Source organism: Toxorhynchites rutilus, chromosome 2 (genome assembly GCF_029784135.1).
Source record: "Toxorhynchites rutilus septentrionalis strain SRP chromosome 2, ASM2978413v1, whole genome shotgun sequence".
Taxonomy (NCBI): Eukaryota; Metazoa; Arthropoda; class Insecta; order Diptera; family Culicidae; genus Toxorhynchites; species Toxorhynchites rutilus.
The window spans coordinates 118,273,939-118,294,343 of NC_073745.1; the positions used below are offsets into that span (position 1 = coordinate 118,273,939).

The 20,405-nt window shown below is 36.0% G+C and overlaps 1 protein-coding gene across 2 annotated transcripts in view; it reads left to right on the top strand.

The window, feature by feature from the left end:
* Nucleotides 1–382: 382 nt before the first annotated feature.
* The window catches only part of LOC129770578 (homeobox protein koza), a 32,125-nt gene continuing 12,102 nt past the window's right edge, over nt 383–20,405 (top strand). Inside the window, exons 1-2 of one of the 2 annotated variants that reach the window (XM_055773502.1) lie at nt 383–856; nt 15,196–15,520. In XM_055773502.1, coding sequence (XP_055629477.1) covers nt 787–856; nt 15,196–15,520 — 395 coding nt within the window. In that variant the 5' untranslated portion in view covers nt 383–786. Of the gene's footprint in view, nt 857–15,192; nt 15,521–20,405 lie in introns of both variants that reach the window. The other variant, XM_055773501.1, reaches the window with a different exon arrangement.

A 20,405-nucleotide genomic window follows, 5' to 3' on the forward strand; every position in this document is an offset into this window, starting at 1 on the left:
TCTCAGTGCAGATACTCACAATCATTTCCAGTTCAGTAATTAAAAGAAATAACCCAACATTGCTCATTCATTCGGATAATTTTAACGATCCACTTCAGCGGAGTGGTTGGGAAATTCATACACTAATTGGATGTGGCGATAGACTCTACGCAGCAGTTTGCTCTTGTGCCGTTCTGAGCCAATACCGAGATTTGGGGAAGGCGGTATCGCACACGGGTAGCGATCGTCGAGGGTGGGTGGATGGCGTGTTCCAATTCGAAGCTGCATATCGTCGTGTGGTGGAAAATCGGTTTTCTGCCCAATCCACCAACCACAGTGAATGTTTACTCACCAATATGCTGGCGATAACACTACCACTGCTGAGTTCCATAGCGACGAATGAATTATAAAAAGTCGGTTGAGCAAACAAGTGGGAGTGTGTTATGGAAAAGTTGTTTTGATGGAAAAATAATGCTTTCCATTTTATTTCAAATTAGAGGCTGTTTAGGGTAAACTTTTCGCTGCTGCTGCGGCTAGGGGAAGGGACATTTTCGTGGCAGACACCGATTGGATTGGGAGCAAACTGTTGGCGTTTTTCGGAATGTTAGTTTGTTAAATGCTTCTCATCCGGACGGTTCGGTGTATTGACTAGGGAATAACTCGGTCACCGTGGATAGTTAACCGTTTGTGTTACCAAATGATGGAAAAATATACGAATAATTGAGTGATGAAAATCTGAAACAAGATTTGTTTTGGGGTATTGTGCAATATATTGGTGACAGTGCAAGTGAGCTAAAGTCGTTAAACATGGAATCAAATAAGTCGTTTTTCATACGAGATTTATTAGGAGATTTGCTCTGCGGTAGACAAACTAGTGGTAAATATGAACAATTTTCAATTGTCATAAGATTTATTTTCATTAGAGATAAATTATAATCAATAAAATTTGAGATATTGGACTAGGGGAACCTAAAGTTGTATGTTTGTGTGAATATTTGCAATGGTGAAGAAATCAAAATTTTAAAATATAAATAAATACAAATATTCGGGGAATAACATGCATGGAATATGTAAACTTTAGTGTATGAACGTGGATTTTATGGTTATTAACACAAAACCTACCACGAGGAGTCAAATCACCCATTTCAAACCTTTTGTCAAAATTTTCTCGCAAATAACATTACCACAACATCATTTGCTTACACCACTTTTCTTAAAACATACATCGAATGTATTTTCCAGTGTTTACTCCTCTCTTGTGATTTTTTTATTGAGAAATATATGTAATCTGTCCTAACAACTATCTGTATTTGTGAATGAATAGTGAATGATAAAAATTAATTGTATTGCTGACTATCCAAGTGAGCTAACGCGGTAACCATTCCAAGCTACAGTGCCATTTTTCGTGTCAAAAATTGTAATTTGATTATTTTGCTAGTAATTGTTATCCTAAAATGTCGAAATATACAAGAGAAAAATGGTATGCCACGTTTCTCAACAAAACTATATAAATCGAATCATTGTTCACTAACTATTCATGCAGGGTCATATGACCCGCTGTGGTATGAATAGGTATACATGAAACATCGGTAGGTTTAGTGTTAAACTAAAAACATTGGTGAATAGTGTTTGCTGAAACGTAAACTCAACAAATGGAACAACATATAAAAGGCGACATAACAACTTCCGCCTAACCTACTGAAGTTGAAATTGAAACTGTCTAGGAACATTGATAAAAGAACATACAGTAACCGGTGTTGAAACTTGGTTACTGTTGAAAGAAGATCATGAAGCTTCTAACAAGAGTACAGGTCGGACTCGATTATATGTGATTCGATTGCATACAATTTTGGACTCGATTATACAGTTTGGAAAAAAATATTATTTTCATATTTCAAATATGACTCATTTCAAGAAGTAATGTAACCTTTCAACGATAAGCTGAACTTTAAGTGGCTATTACATGTACAGTGGGGTAAAAATCGTGATTCATGAAGGTTTTGAATTTTCACCAGGAATTTGTTTAAACCGATATTGCAGCCAAATTAAGAAAGATAGAAGTTATAGAAGGTTGTCAAAGAACAAATTGTAGAGCGGTTAGAGAACTTCAATAGAATTGATAGAAACAATCTAGCTTAATATAAAATTTTAGGATACAATTAATAATAACACATTAAAAATTATTAACTTTTGAGCTTTTCACTTCCAAAATGTTATTAAAATCCACTAATTTAGTTGTTCCGCTATTATATCCTGTACTAAATTTTCTCTTCTTTCAAACGAAAGCAACAGAATCGTCTTCCGTAGCGCACTTTTTACTGTAGAGCCAGTTTGAGGCAACAGAATCCGAAGCAGAAAAAAGTTCTATAACTCTGTCATTGAATAAATTCGAACATATGCGTAGATGGATTTTTTTCATCAAATATGATCGTTATCACCTCCTGATAGAAACTGGATAAATTTATTTTTGTCATGTGAGGAAGGTGTTTTCTGACTCTAAGGGGATGAATCAAAAATTGAATTCCTTATTTATTTTCAAAAAGCGAACAATACATGCAAAAATACAAAAAAAAATTTTTTGACTCGATTATATACAGGATTTGATTATATACAGTGAAGAGGAATCAAAAACTGTATACAATCTAGTCCGCCCTGTACTTCATTTAAACCATACAGGACAAAAGTTTTGAACAATTGTTTCCTGAAAGAACACATCCTAGTGGCGCAACTTTTTCATGCATTGTGATACATTCTGTCAATTAATGATCAAATAGCATTTCGTTGTCGGATGAGTGTCGTATAAAAAATTGGTTCGTTTTATTGCGGAGTGATTATCCCGATTACCTTCTCAGGTTTCCCCTGGGTACCCTCCGCCACCGGGTTTCAGCATACTGGAAATATTTCAGAATTGGCGACGACACGTTTTGTCTCGGATTATATCGTTCGTTCATTTTATTGCATAGGTGTTATCCCGCTTACCTTCTCAGGTTTTTCATTGATACCCTCCGCCATCAGGCTTCACAATATATAAAACATATAAGAATTTGCGACGCGATTAGTTTTGAAATATATTGGCGGTTCGTTCTATTGTAGAGGTGTTATCACAGTTTTTGATTTGATGCCCTATGCGGCCAAGTTCCACAATATATGAAATATTTATTGGTTCGCGATGCGATTTGTCTCAAAACATATCGGAAGTGTATTGAAATATAATATTTTGTTTCGTCGAGTAGCGATAGCCTACGTGATCATTATCACATCACTTACCGCAGTGAGTCCTGATTCTCAACCATCCCCTCTAACAACTATCCCTTCCATGATATTCGCTAGGGAACCACGCTATAGAGGCGACCCTTCTGGCCTTCGGGCGGCGAATATCATACTAACATTCCTTCCCTTCCCTTGGTGACTGTAAGGACGTGGCCGGCTCCGTTATTGACCATTTAAAGCTCGAATCACCGAAAATTGCACAACGAGAAAGATTTGGTAGTCCCAAGCGTCAATTTGTGTGTTCTTTGTGCAATTTGGTTGGTTCAGGTCAATCACGTAGAGCAACTATGAATTGTACAGTCCAACCAAGCTCAAGCTCATTGTGATACATTCTGTCAAATATATATCGGGAATGTGTAATTTGAAGTCTTCGCGCTGAACATTTTTCAAAATTATTTTTAAGTTGGTACTACTGTCAGTGGTATTGACGTAAATTTTAAGCTTCATCTGTAATTCAGTTTGATTTCAGCGTCATTGAGAATAAGTTAATATTTTTTTTTGCTCGGATATTTTTGATACGGATAATGCTACTGGTCAAAGATATAGTGTGAAAATTTATGTTGTAAACAAAATTTCTTATGCGTTAAACGTTGAATATGTTGCAGAATGCATTTGATGACTCAACTATGTCGAAATGACGGGTATATAATGTATTCGAAGAGGAGAGAAGAGATGAACGATTTGTCATGTCAAGGACGATCATTCTCCTTTTCAACTGATGAAAACATCGACAAAATGAAAGGAATGATTCTCGGAAATCGTCATCGTTTGGGAGAGATAGCTCGTCCGTCATATTTCGGTTGGTGTTTTGGGTATGAAAATAGTCGCAGCACGACTAGTGTCTTAAGAGCTCAATTTTCCTCATAAATTTCATGGCAATCCAGTGATTGAAAATATGCTTGAACGATTAAATTCTGATCCCGCGTTCACCCAACTCATAATTACCGGCGTCGAGATATGGGTGTACGAGTATGACATGCAAACGAGTCAACAATCATCAGCATGGGCCCATGGGACCCGTTTGGACAGCATTTCAGACATAAAAATGAATTCGCTGCGTAAACTGAAGGCAATTCCTGAATACAGCTATAAAAGTGTTTCGATGACTAGATTGTGCGCTGGAAAAGTGTATTGTTTTAGAAGAGAGCAAATTGTGGATAAAACTTTCCAATAAAACTTTTTTTGTTTCAACGAAATTTATTCGCCGTCCGATTTTTCGACATTTTTATATTCGGTGAAGTGTTTTTCTGTAAGTACATGTTGAAGAAAAAAGGTGGTAATCTGACGGTGTCCAAATTGAAGAATACCGTAGGTGCGGTAACGTTTCCTAGATAAGGGTTTTGATTGCGTCCAACACGGCTTCAGTTGTGTTCGCCGGTGCGTTATCATGCTGTAATGTAACTTTACCGTGTCTTCGTGTCCATTCCGGTCTTTTTCCATCAATGCATAGTTTGAATTTATCATTTGTTGGCGGTAGCGATCTGTATTCACCGTTTCATGATTTATTGTGCTTGGGGTTCTCGAAATAACGTAGGAACGAACTAACGATGTGCTTCGACCGCTTTTTTCTCCATGAACGTCGGTTATTTTTGCTCTAACTTTTATTTTTCAAATTCTACATCAAATCCGTCTTCGGACGATTTTTAGAGTTTATCAAATCATACATTTTACAATAATAATCCTTCTTCTTCTTGAATGGCGTTAACGTTCCCTGTGGAACTTTTGCCGTCTCAACGTATGCATTAACTAGCGTCATTCATTAATACTTAGTTGAGATTTCTTAAGCCAAATAACACGCCTTGAATGTATTCCGAGGGGCAAGCTCTAGAATACGCGTGACCACAGTGCAAGTCGAAGGAAATTTCTTTGACGAAAAATTCTCCAGCCAGAACGGGAATCGAACCCGAACACCCGGCATGATAATGTGAGACGCTAACCACTCGGCCACGGGTACAACGCAATAATAATCCTATTAAAAGTGAATGATGTTTTCTCATCCAGAAGCTCATGATATCAAATTTAGTTTGCTCAAATACAAAAAATTATATAGTTTGAAAATTTCACATTATGTAAAGTCCAATATGCTCTTTCAAATGCTGCCAATAAACATTTGTTATGTTTGCCCAAGAAAGAACAAAATACAAATGAGAAGGGCTCATTTTGGGATGAAATATCAATAATTTTGAGTAGGATTGAGATATTGACAAGTTCTGCATCGTAAAATATTTATCTTGGTATGCTCTAAAAGTCTTCCTCAGGCAGTTTGCATGTATAATTTTAAATACAACATTGAAACAAAAAAACCCGTGTTCTTCATAGTTATCCAAATGTAACTTAAAACAAAAGCGTTAAATCGGCTTTATTGAAAGATAGAAAAGAAAATTTGTTCTACAAAGTCGATTAAAATAACTGGGGCTACAACATTGTCGAATTATATTTACCTCTATCTATAATATAATGTTAGATCTTTGATTTTAGATGATAATTCTGGTCACCCTATTTTTGACAACATAAAAGCGAGCGCTCTATCATATGTAACAACCAGTGTTACCACATTTGAATCTGTACCAGATCATCTTCTCATCTTCTCATCTGTACTTTTTTTTTTCAAAAATCTAGCGCTGGCAGAAAACATGTCATTTTTGGCAGAAATGATGCCATTTAGTGTGTTGGAGAGTCAAATGCGCAAATAATGAGCTGTTTTAAAAGCTTAAAAATGGTTTGTATTTATGCGTGCATACAAACGTATTAATCATATATTGCTGTACCATGTATATTATACAAATGCTTACCAGTATTTGTGAGTCATAACATTTTCTGTCATGTTATTTATGACATTTAATGTCATAAATCGGGATGACAAAACATGAGCTAAAAATCAATTTTGGGTTCGTTATAGACATCGTTATAGACATAGGGTTATAGTTATAGACAATTTTGGGCATCGTTATAGACAAAAAAAATTTGAGCATTAAAAAAATACTTAATTATTTACTAAAATTACTACATTTACATTTGCAAGTCATTCGTGTGTTTGATGATGCTTATACATAGTTTTGAATCTAGAATTGCATACTATTATTTTTTAAAATTTTCGAGCCGCCATCACGATGTTTGACCAAATCCTTTGATTTCAGATTTTCCTTATCATATTCAGCAAAAATCGCGCGACTGTTGCCGAGGAGTGAGGCATAGTGTGAATATTACAAACAAGGCATCGAAACGCCGAAAAAGCGAGCGAACTGTCAATTCTTTTTAGGCATCAAATTTTGTCCAACAATCCTGCACATTCACGTTTTCTGAAATTATGATTTCCTTACATAATAATTTTAGCTTAATGCTACAGAATTAACTCTCCACATTTTGTACATTCCCATTGTAGAATTCTGGAAACGCTTCTAACACAACGTTAATGCTAGTGAAATTGTGAAAACTTTCTGTGATTTAACATTACCGTATACTTGAACGTCGATTCATCAAAATCGAATCTTTTTCTCATTTGTTTGATCAGCTCCATGAAAAAAAAAACCGCGACGAATATCCTTTGAAATGATCTGCCATTCGCTGTCCATTGTTCTGATATTTTTTTCTGCTGCTATTCCAACCTAAAATTCTTGTCGCTTTCCAAATTATCTTCATATTAATTAGCATTGGACATTGAAGCAACGTAAGATTCCTCGCAGATTTTAGTGAGAATGATCAAATAATAATCTTTCAGCTCTTCATGTAGCATCGTGAATTCAGGTTTTTCAGCCTGGAACAAACGATTCAATCTGTTGATCTGGGGCAAAACATACGTCGCATCGTCCGACGCGAATCCTTTCAGACGATCCTTGAAAGGAATTTCGTCCTTATGAAACTGATCAATCATTGCATTGTAAATGCTTATATGATCAGCAGCACTCGGCGATACTGCGGCGTAAAAGTCGTCATGTACCTCAATGTTGCCTTGTTCAAATGTAAGAAATTTGACAAATGGAAAAAAAATCTGTACCAATGTGTACTTTTGACATAGGACTACGTCTTACATTAAGGGTGCCAAATCAGAAAACAGGTCACGTTTTTATGAAATAAAGTAAACGCCAATAACTATTTTTGCTGCTAACGGATATTAATGATTTGCATACCAATCGAATGGGAATTTTTCTAAGATTTGTTCGATATGCTATACATTCCTATCCCATAGTCTGTATTTGGTTTAAATTGGTGAAAATTGGAATCATTTCCATTTCCCCATACATTTGTTCTGTCCATTTGTGTGCTTTCCCGAACAGAGCTGTCAATAACGGGCAACTTATGCAGCCGCTAGAATAGAAACAACGAAGAGGTATAGCGAAAAGAGAACATTTGTGAACTATTGCATCTCCTATCAGGAAAGTTCTCGGAATCTTGCTGTGCCCGAAATAACAAAGATCGCTTATTCTGCTCGTTTTGTGTTTTATGTTTCCCCTCGAGCTGTGAACGCTAGCGAAAATTTCACATGAAGTGTGTTGCTTGTTTTCGTTGCGTGAAACATAGAACTTGTTCATTTCCTGTGCATGTTCATAGCACACCTTCGATACTTTTAGTTGTCATTCGTATTTGCTCTCGTGGGCACCTGATCTGTTCGGATGCAACAAGCTTCTAGCTTTGTTGACGTTTTTGACCGAGAGTCGAGAAACGATTTTTCATAAACGGTCATTCTCGCGATGTTTCATTTTTATCGCTGCAATTGTGTGCATCTGTTAGACGTGTGTTTGGCGGTGCATGCCAAATTGCGACATATGACCAATTAGTGTATTGTTCTCGCAAAGGCAAGAAAGAATCGTTGCTTCTCGAAATGATTCTACAAAACCACGCAAGCCATTAAACCTTTTCAGGGTCCCCGGAACTTTTTACTTAAAAGTTATTTATAAAATTTCGACGTATTCGCAAATAATATCCGAAATGATAAACCAACAAATTAAGAAAAAAAGATTGCGTAGTCCTACGTCCTAAGCGGTCGTGTCTCGGATACAACCTCTCGATTTTTGACGAAAATCTGTACTCTGTATCGTACAGAATCTGTACCAAAAATAACGAAAAAATCTGTACCACTCCAGATAAATCTGTAACGTGTGGCAACACTGGTAACGACTTTGTCGAGGACAGTTTTAATTAGAATAACTGTCGAGCTCTAGTTACAAATTTCCACCTGATTGTTCGACTGATGAACCATGTTTGAATCTGAGTATCATTGGGCCTGATCACGAACATCACTGCCACGTACGCTTTCACGTCACTTACACTTCACTTAATCTTTTTGTGTCTATCATCATTATCACGGACAGTTGCGTGTAAAAATGAACTCCGTGAAGTGAAAGTGTTCTTTCCCGTTTATAAGAGACATGGTGGTTGCATAATGTCGGGTGTTGTGTTGTGTCGGTTGCATAATTTCGGACGTTTGAACGTTATGTAGGTAAAATTAATAATTTGAGATAATATTCCATTGTATTAATCGTATGTTTTAGAATGACAAATGCTGGCTCAAAGATGAGGAGGAATACTTGGTTGCTCGAGAATAATGTAGCTGTTTAACATATGGGAATGAAATTTTATTTACTCTTTTTATAAAATACGCTAGAGATAAAACATGACTATTACGTTTAATACTCGAAATGTCGCATACTCTTGTACTTAGCTCTGTTTTACTCGTTTGAATAGTGAGAAATATTTAGAATCATTTTTTATGAACTGTTTCTACAATTTTGATGAATAATAATATCTTCTATATCTCAGAACAAACCCGAATTTATCCACCTCACGATCAGTATAATCTGAGCTACTCCCATATGGGATTCTGAAGTTTAATCCTCTTATTCTTCCCATTCTCGTGTAATTTGATATACGGGATATGAGGATTGATTTAATTATTTAAACAGAAACTGGTCGCAGCGTCGGTCAGACGGATAATCTTCATAACATAACATCTGATGGGTTTCAAAGAATTTGACAAAAGCGGAAAGTGATTCAGATTTTCTTTAGACGGATATCAAAATTATGGAAAAAAGAACTAGAGAAGAATTTAAAAACAGTATCTCGTGAATGCTTTGCAATGATAGACTCATTTTTTCCTTGTTTGAAACTTATTATCACTTTTTTAATATTCTTTCATTCAAAGTATGTCTTCAAAACAATACCGTTGAAAATATCTTTAGCGTAAAAAGTTATAACTATCGTCCTGATTCTGGTCTGGTCCGCCAATTTTGAATGTTTGAATTACAAAAACTAGCTCTGCAGTGTTGAGAAAGCTTTACAGTTATTATTTTATATTTAAAATATCAACAAATCAATCATAAGGATCGTATTTGGGCCAGTGGCCTCCATTGCCATTTTATGGTGTTGCAACTCTCTCTTAGTCTAATCCTAAAAATAGAAACAAAAAATTTCTGTTCATTCAGGACAATCGTAAGTAGACCTTCGCCATGTTTCAATGGGTCTACGGGAGCAACATTCTCAATCCTCAATTACATCCCATAGCGCATTTACCGAATCCAATTATACAAATTACCGCCTCTGGATACGTCAGAATTTCGTTCTAAAAATGCCGCCAGGCGGATAAATTGCTGTTTGTTTATCCTTTGTTTCTTAAACAAGACAATAAAAGATTCAAAATGTTAGCAAAAAAGCTAAATAAATACGAAATTAAACTTACTCCATTCCGCGTGACTAGTTTTCACCATCTAAAACAAAAGTGACAAATATACCTGTTTTTCTACGTGACATGACAGTATCGTGGTATTCATAATAACACCGAGTTCATCAAAGTTGTCACGACGGATGAACTCTTCTGGATTCTACACACACGGTGACAGCTGTAATAAGGTTGTGTACAATTCACTTCGTTTTTTACCGTGAATTATATACAAGATAATTTACAATTCCACAGGACAAAACAAGATATTTAGGTACGAGGTGAGCGGACAATAACATGTAAAGCAAAGATGTATGGATCCCAGTGAAAATAATATTTCTTTTAAGGGATTCAATATAATATAAGAATATAACATAGTAAAAAGGATAAATAGAAACAACAAAAATTTGAATATAAAACATAGATTGTAGAAAATTATGAGAAAAACTGGCAAGTATACAAAAATAAGAAAGCTGAACACTGTGGTGGTTTATTGTGGTTGATCGAAATCTATACTAGGAAAACTCTTATGATCGGTTTTAGGTATAGCTTCAATTTATTTTTTCAATTTATTCTTTCATTCGAAAGATAAAATGTCTACGCGTTATATACTTGTTACTTTTTCATCCAAAAACCTGTTTCAATTGCCTTAAAATGGCTTTCAAAACAGGCTATTGGAATCACCAATCGGTATATAAGCGAGCGCCGCTCGGAAATCCACTCAGTTATAATTGAACAGCGATTGGAGCATGTTGTAGCTGTTCTGGTGAAGCTGACTTCGTTCATCATGAAAGCGCTGATGCGCTTATTACCTGACCTGACCTGACCTGACCTGAAACGCACTCGGTTTGTTTGGAACCGTGAGAAAGCGCAGAGAAGCCGATCCATCAGAAGGAGAAAAGAAGGCGACCAAGAGAGTATCAGCTTCGAAAAACATCGGAGACATCGGAGCAACCACCACACATACACATACACGCGCGGAACTATTTTCGTTTGGTTGCCATCCAGCGTCGAGAAGATTCCGGAAAAATGTCATCGTCATCGTTGCTGTAAAATAATCTGTCTGTTCCCGTGGGAATTGAAAAAAAACATTCAAGCGAAAGAGTTCATTTTAATGTTTTCTATCCATATAACACTGCGACCAAATACATTTGGTTTTGTGATTTCTCAATCAAGTGCGATCAACGTAAGACCACGTCTTTCGGGATGTTTACTCAACAATTTCTCAAAAGAGAAATGGGTGTTCTGAGAAAGGATGAGCGAACGCAAAAATTATGTAGACTGATCTGATGCAACAGATATTTTGTCTATTGGAAATGGAATACAAATCATATCACAATACAAGCAATGTATTATGCATTATACAACTTTCGTGTGATTGCTTTTTTTTGCTGAATATTGTGCCTTCAACGTAACGCTCTCGTTTTCGAAGTCCCCCAAATATTCATTTATTCATTCATTCAGAATTGATTCAGATGCAACTAAACAAATGATCACTGAATCAACGATAGTCCTACGTCACCCTTGCGGTTATACCACAGATATAACCCACTTCCTGTTTTTGTTGTTGGGATTTCAATTCTACTTTGAAAAAACTGTTTTGATTGTGCAACACGAATAATATTAGGTTGGGGAAAAAGTAATCCATTATTTTCTCGGTAGCTAGCTTTAGTGATCAATATCTCGCGTAATATCGATCACATCATTTCATGTTAAGGGTCGTTGTAAAGGCGAGATTTTAGACTAAAAAAAATCTTTCATTGTTTTTTTGGTCCATTCAGTTGTAAGTTACAGGGTGTTAACAATGGAAGTCAACAAAAAGAAAATTTGGTACATTTTACACTTTTCCTTTTATAAAGGCGAAAATGCAAGTTAGGCCGCTGAAATTGTGAATGGTGTTAAGGGTGCCGATACGATAACAGTAAAATACGTGCAATTATTTTTTTCAAATTTTTAATTATTTTTTTTTTTGAAAATAAAAAAAAATTGTCCAATACACTGAATTTAGATCTCTACAGTCAACAAAGGGACCGTTTGAAGCTAGCGATTAACCAGAAACGTTCAGAATTGGCCAACAGAGGAAGTGTTGTGTTCAATCAGGACAACGCAAGGCTACACAACTCCGGGAGCTTGATAGGGATGTTTCAATGCTTCCACCATATAGTCCGGATCTGGATCCAAGCGATTATCACCTTTTTCTCGCATTGTAAAATTTACTTAGTGATGAAAAATTGGGATCAAAAGAAGATTGTAAAATCTATTGCTAGAGTTTTTATCCAATAAGGACCAAGGACCAAGACTTCTATGAGAGAGGCATTATGAAGCTACCTTTAGAATGACAACAATTTTTCCAACAAAAAGATGCATATTTGATCCAAATCGGACAATCCGAAGTATATAAAAAATATTTTGAATTTCACCCAAAAATGGATTACTTTTTCCCCAACCCTGTGTTAAAATATGTTAAAAGTTTGTATTAAGATGAAAAAAGATTATTTAATATCGCTACGTTTTGTTTTAACTAATATGTCTTCAAATGTTTTTCAACGTAACTCATAACACACATATTTTTACCATAATAATGTATTTGGAGAAATTGTTGAAAATTATAAGCGAATTCATAAAATGTCATGAACATGACGGTATGACACGACAAACATATTAAAAGGGCCTATTTACCATAAAAATGACAATTAATTAAACATATTTTTTTGAATATCTCGAGAATGGCTGCATTTTTTCGTAAATAAAAAAGAGCATTAATTTTTTTTCAGCAAATATTTTTTCACGTGTTATCATCAATACTCTTTAATTATTTCTAAGACACTGTTTCGGTACGATTCAAAGTTTTTGAGATATAAATTATCAAGGATTTCTCTTACTAAAATCGATACGCCCTTATCAAAAGTTAACTTGAGTCAAAAAATTCCCAAAATGCTGTGGAAAATATATATTTTCTCAATATTTTCTCTTATATTTTCTCAAACCCAAACTGAATACAAACATTCATTCGAATAAAAAATACTCATGTTTTGTCATTTGTCCATTTTCATTTGGAATTGTTCAATAACATAACGCGAGAAGGGGGAAAACTCGTGTGAACTAATTTGAATATAAATTAAAGTAGAACTCCAAATCAAAAACTCTTTTTTATGAAATAAGAAATTAAACAGAACTACAAGGTAAACATATACTCAGAAATATGCAGTGTTGGAATACATGGCCATCGCTGCGGCCCGCTCCTGCTGTGTTTTTCTCGGAGCAGGCATGCTCCGAATGAACAGGTGCATTAAATATTGAACATAGAATCCTGGCCGCCTGGGTAAATTGACGAAAAAGTAACGCATTCGGTACGCGTATGTTCCCTGGTAAGCACCCTTTGTTTGTCCCAATTCGTCCCCGGTCCCGGTATTAACCCCTTCCCATATTATTTGGCATCGGCACATTCTGCCAAATCCACTCTACAATGGTTTTCGGAAAACAACATCATGTTCGTCGAAAAAGACCTCAACCCACCTAACTGTCCCCAGCTACGGACAACTGAACGTACCTGGGCAATTGTCGCCAAGTTCAAGAAGGAAGGTACAGTGTCTAAAAATATGTCAGAGTTCAAGAAGAATTGGTCTGCAACGTCCAGAAAGTGCACTAGGACTACTGTGTAGAAATTGATGAGTGGAGTTAAATCTCAGGTTCGATCATTTTTTAGAAATCAACAATAAGCTTGATTTTTTCATCTCATTGCTATGTAAACTTAATATTCTTTAATAAAATCACCTTTGTAAACACTTTCTGAACGTTTTCAGTTTTATTTTTATGTTTGAAAGTTTAAGACTACTTTTCGATACACTCCTCACGATTTTGCGCGCGAGTACAGGAGAATTGAAAGGCCTAAAACCCCCGTCGAAACATAACTTACATTATTGTCATTGTCACCCCCCGAAATCGGAACACGAAGTTAACACAAATGATACTTGGCACAGTTGTCAATACGTTATCAGTGTCACATTAGTTCACCCTAACTGGATTCAAACGCAACTATGTTATTGCAGATTTAAACTATCGAAACATAATCAAATAAAAATATTTCGTTTTAATTCCAAGAACATTAAGATTCTGGTGAACAATAATAGAAATGGAAATTTCTTTGTTGCTTTACATTTCGTTGCGTGTTCTGAACACTACCTCAAACTACAGATTGGATTCTGTCGTTTTTACCGAAACGTGACTCCAGGTAAACCTCCCAATGATCTAGTTTACGAATCATAACCTTCGCCAAAACACCAATTCACACACAGTCGAATCAGTGGGAGGCACTCGTTTCCTATTGAATTCGGAGAAGGAAATTGATGATTATTTCTATAACACATGGTGAGCACGAAGGAATATATCTCCCAAGCTATGGTGCTAGGGAGATGCCACGTGTCCCTACATCCAACCAATCAACCGGGAACATCCCATTCAAGCTGATGGTCGGGTTAGAGCACCTTCGCAGTTCATGTGGTAGTCGAGTGGATTTCGTGTGGAAATTGGTACTGAGAGTTTTTCTATCGGAAATTGGGGGAAATCATCCAGCGTACAATATGAATAAGCGTGAATACTTTTCAAAGCGGTAACGCTGAAGAACGAAGCTCTCAAGAGGTAGTCAATTGGTGCTTGCCTCAAGAATCAATTGTTGTTCGATCGGTAGAATCCTTATGTTCCTGCTTTTCTTTATTTAATTGGTAACTCGGATAGTTTATCTTATTGGGTAACGATGTACTTTTGCATCAGCAACAGAGGAAAAGAACTGCCTTGTTGAATTTGCAACATGCCACAAATTGAGTGGACGCATATGAATCGAACCTCTTGATTGTGCAGGTAGAAACACAGTCGGATACGAATATTTTACACAGCCAATAACAACCTCGATTTACAAAAAAAAATCCAACTTTAGTGGGTAGCTTTCAGCCTACAAATGGAAGACAAACATTTATGTCCTGTGGAGAAAAATAATTCACCCCCTTACTACTGACTGCACTCAAGTGGGAAAACGTGCTAAGTTGTATGCATTTATGTCAAAGCGAGTCGTCGTTTAAACTGCAACGAATAATACACACTTCATTAGTACCATAAACCGTAATAAACAAGCTGTATGATGTTAAGATAAATGTAGGAACACGTCTCGCGTTATTTTCCTCTTTTTTTTTAAGTGAAATCCATTCATACCTCTAATTAATGCTTTAGGCGATTCATGTATAACGCGTTTTCTGACATGAACTGTTTGTTCTACCTCGTTCTACAACCCTTAACAGCAGAATCACAGCAGGGAGGAGGCATCACATCGGAGACCGATGAGGACGAGAATAGCGACATCGACATAGACATTGAGGATCGCTCCTCGCCGGAATCGACAGTGGCTTCCGGCTATCTGCACCATCACCATCACCAGCAGCAGCAGCAGCAACAACAATTAACTTCTTGCGGGCTGATATCCGTTAATCATCAAGGGATGGTTTCCAGCAGCGGAACTATTGTAGCTGACGCATCAAATGGGATAATTGTGAAGGCGGGAAGGAAACCCAGGCGGAGAAGAACGGCCTTTACGCATGCCCAGCTAGCGTACTTGGAGAGAAAATTCAGGTGAGATTGTTATTTAAAATAGTTAATCGATTTAAGACCATGCCATGAGGTCAATTAGAAATGAGAATGCTGAATGCTGGACCAAAATGTTCATATGAATGAGGGGATTTTCTGAAAGTGTTCATATTGTTAGTATAAAAAACATGCAATGCCCAGAACCCCAGAACGAGCATCTTTCATATCTACATGCAAACTAGCGTTGGCAGAAAACATTTAATCTTCGGCAGAAAAATATGCTTTTTCGTGTGCTGAAGGGTGAAATGAACAAATAAAAGCACCCTTTTCAAAAGCTGTAAGGTAAATGGTTTTGGTTTGTCCAGTCGAAAATATGATCATGGTTTGTCCACTTTTTTTAATGCTCTAATTCAGCACACCTTTGTCAAATCAGGTATTCGAATGTTTCAAAACATATAAAAAAAATGTTTTTGAGCTAACTTTTAATCAATCACCAGATGAATATTTGGCACGTATTCAGCCATTTTCTGGATTTTAACACCTTCAAATATTGTAAACATCATGCTTGCACATCATTTGTATCAGATTTACATTGCTAAACCATTAAATTAGCGCATTTCGATGACCTCAATTCTGATCATGAATTGTCCAATTTACTAATGTTGTTTTGTCCACATGATTTCTATGGCAACCGCATGGCGCGCTGCAGTTTGTTTATTGTGTCCTTCGCGCATAGCAGAAATAAAGTTTCTCTATGTTGAGAGTGTTGAGGTGAGCACTTTTAAAGTGCCCAAGAAAATGCAATATTCTGAAGAAAGCCTAAAGTATAAATGGATCAATATAATGACAGTAAACTCAAACAATGCAACATTTAGTTGAAAATTCGAATTTTTTCATTCAAAAATGGTGATTTCTAAAACCGGACAAACCATGATCATTCTTTGGACAAATCATGATCAGAGGTGGTCAAACCATGATGATAATTTCTCTTTGAGGGAAAACGTTGAAAAACATTAAAAATTGAATAATTTCAACGCCTTACGATAGTATTAGCAACTAGAGATTTGGGGCTTTTCAACAAACCCAAACTCGTATCAATTATATGCGATTTTCATGAAGAAATATTGATTTGCATTTACTAGTTGCGTAAAAATACCCTGAATCGGACAAAACAAGATCATTTACCGTACATGAAATCGGCTTTTTATTGCCAAATATCTTTAAATTGTTTTCTGTTGGTCGCTGTACAATTACAATTATGTATTTACAATTGTGTATTTTACCACGAGCAATAGAAAGAATACACTAGGATTCATTATTGTTGTGAAAAATTAGAAAAAGCTTGTTACGGCCCAGGTGGAAAACTAAAACACACCTCGATTTTAATACAAACAACTTTATTCAAACACTTTACATATTACACAAAATACTTTACACTAAACACAACACATAAACAATAACAAGAGAATTGTCACGGAAAAGGGAACGCATGGAAACGAACCCGCTGTACAAAGCGTATTGTTTATAGCGAACATTCGATAAGAAACCCGATCAAAGAATCAATCGCAATTATAGGCTATTCAGATGACCAATCAGGGCCAATCATATAAATAGGACACGAAATGTTAAGAACAGGTCAGTCGCAAATAAAACATCGATCAGTATAAATCATACTATTGACTATATTCGATCTCATCATTTCTACTACATCAACGGGTAGCCAGTCTAATCTCATCTTTACTCATCACTCTGGAACTCCGCTCAGATACCTCTCTGGGTGGAGACAAAGCTTGTCTAAAAAAATACTGCAAAAGATCATGGGACAAGTTGATCGAAATTTTGATTTTTTTGACGTAGGACTACGTCTTACATTAAGGGTGCCAAATCAAAAGTGTCACGTTTTTATGAAATAAAGTTAACGTTAGTAACTATTTTTGCTGCGAACGGATTTTAAAGATTTGTGTAGCAATCGAATCGGAAGCCTTCTAAGATTTGTTTGATATGCTAGACATTACAATCCCATAGTCTGTATATGGTTTGAATTGATGAAAATTGGAAACATTCCCATTTCCTCATACATTCGATCTGTCCATTTGTGTGCTTTCCCGAACAGAGCTGTCAATAACGAGCAACTTATGCAGCCGCTAGAATAGAAACAGTCGGAGACGAATGAATCGTTGGATTCAAAGTATCCGTAAATAAATGGAAAGAAGAAGAAGAAGAATGGGGGCCTTTTCAGGGTCTCCGAAACTTTTTACTAATGAGTTATTTATGAACTTTCGACGTATTAGCAAATAATATCCGAAATGATAAACCAACAATTTTTTTAAAAAAAGATTGCGTAGTCCTACGCATTAAGCGGTCATGTCTCGGATACAACACCTAGAAATTTTTACGGAAGGTAAACGTGAAAGTTACGCGTCCATCAACAGTACACCGCTTTATTCAAATTGCAGGTCGGTTTCAAAAACTACTGGAAATCTTGGCAATCAACCGTTGCAATGGCTACCGCGGCCAGCGTTGCCAGCCTTCCAGTCTTCCTTCCAAACGTTCCCTGATATCTGACAAACACTCAATTTTGTCTGATATTTCTTTAGTGATCCTGATTTTTACTCATTTTGTACTTCTCACTTTATTAGAATGAAAATTATCCGTAATAAATATTACGAAGTTTTCCTGGTTGGAAATCCTGGTTCCGCACTTGTTCAAGCTTTTTTTTTGTTTATTATCTATATATTCCGAAGCGATTCGCTTTATCGAAGATACACTGGCGATATTTATTAAAGTCTCAAGTTGGCCGGAAAGAAAGATACTCCATCAGATTAGCACGCCCAAAGGCAGTTTCAAATCGTTATATTTTGAATAAAAATAATTTTTCCTAATCTTACTCTACAATTTTGTCTATACATTTCCTGATATTTCCACAAAAACTGATGATTCATTAGAATCATCTTTCGAAATTGATCTCGAAGCTGAACTTATTCATTATTCTCGTAGCTCCATTATGAGCTAACTAATCAAACTAATCAAACAGTCGATAAATTCCCACAACTATTGCTCGCAAAAAAACTAAAGGAGCTTCCAGAATAAGTGAATATGATAGCCTTTGTGTTCCATCAGAGCAACACCAAACTTCATGGCTCTTCGACAACACGACAATTTATTTTGGAGTCTTTGCTATCTCACCAATTAAACTAACCGGATCAGATTATCACAGGTTAAGGTCTCTCAAGCACATGAACTTCGGCACTATGGACAGCATAGAAAATATATTTCTTTAATTTTTATAAAACAATTTTCGACGAAAAAGCAAACATAGGGCCTGATCACGAACATCACTGTCACAAACGCTTTCACGTCACTTACACTTCACTTAATCTTCTTGTGTCTATCATCATTGTCACGTGTAAAAATAAACTCCGTGAAGTGAAAGAGTTCATTCCCGTTTATAAGAGACATGTCAGCTGCATTGTTTCGGGCATTTGAACGTTATGTCGGTTGTTTGGTGCGTTAGTTTGCTGAATCAAACACTGGTTCAAAGATGAGGAGGAATACTTGAGTTTAATAATCGGTATCTCGCATACTCTTGTACTCAGCTCTGTCTTACTCGTTTGAAGAGTGAGAAGAATTTAGTGTAGGTCAACGTTAGAATCATTTTTTAAGAACCGTTCCTACAATTTTGATGAGTAGTAATATCTTCTATATCTCAGAATAAACCCGAGTTTATCCATCTTATGATCAGTATAATCTGAGCTACTTCCATATGAGATTCTGAAGTTTAATCCTCTTATTCTTCCCATTCTCGTGTAATTTGGTATACATGAAGTTTGATATAATTATTTAAACAGAAACTGGTCAGTAGCGTCGGTCAGAAGCATAATTTTCATATGGGACATCTGATGAGTTTCAAAGAATTTGCCAAAAGCAGAAAATGATTCAGATTTTCTTTAGACGGATATCAAAATTATGGAAAAAGAACTAGAGAATAATTTAAAAATTATTAATTTAAAAGCATTGCAATGATAGATTCTTTTTGTTTTTTTATTTGGAACTTAAATATTCTTTCATTCAAAGTATGTCTTCAAAACAATATGGCTTTATTCGATGTACCTATCGTCATGATTCGGGTCTTGTCCACCAATTGCGAATGTTTGAATTACAAAAACCAGCTCTGCAATGTTGGAAAAACATTACAGTTATTATTTTATATTCAAAATATCAACAAATCAATTCTATACATAATCAATCATAATAATCGTTTTGGGCCAGTGGCCTGCATTGCCATTTTATGTGGTTGCAACTCTCTGTTAGTCTAATCTTTAAAATGGAAACAAAAAATTTCTATTCATTTAGGGCAATCGAAATTAGACCTTTCGTCATGTTTCAATCGGTCTACGGGAGCTACATTTCTAGTCCTCAATTACATCCCATAGCGCATTTGTCGAATCCAAATAAACAAATTTACGTTCTCTGGATACGTCAGGATTTCGTTCTAAAAATGCCACCAAGCGGGTAAATTGCTGTTTGTTAATCTTTTCTTTCTCTAAAAGCAAGACAAGATTCAAAATGTTAGCAAAAAAGCGAAATAAATCCGAAATTAAACTTACTCCATTCCGCGTAACTAGCTTTCACCATCTAAAACACAAGTGACAAATATACTTGTTTTTCCCCGTGACGTGACAGTATCGTGGTATTCATAATAACACCGAGTTCATCAAAGTTGTCACGACGGATGAACTCTTCCGGATTCTACACACACGGTGACAGCCGTAATAACGTTTTATACAATTCACTTCCTTTTCACCGTGAAGTGACGTTCGTGATCAGGCATATTCTAGGTGGATAAAATTTTTAAACTGTGTGAAAGATGGCGAAAGATCGCGGAACAAAACTGTGCACATAAACTTGAATAAATGTATGATTGCCTATA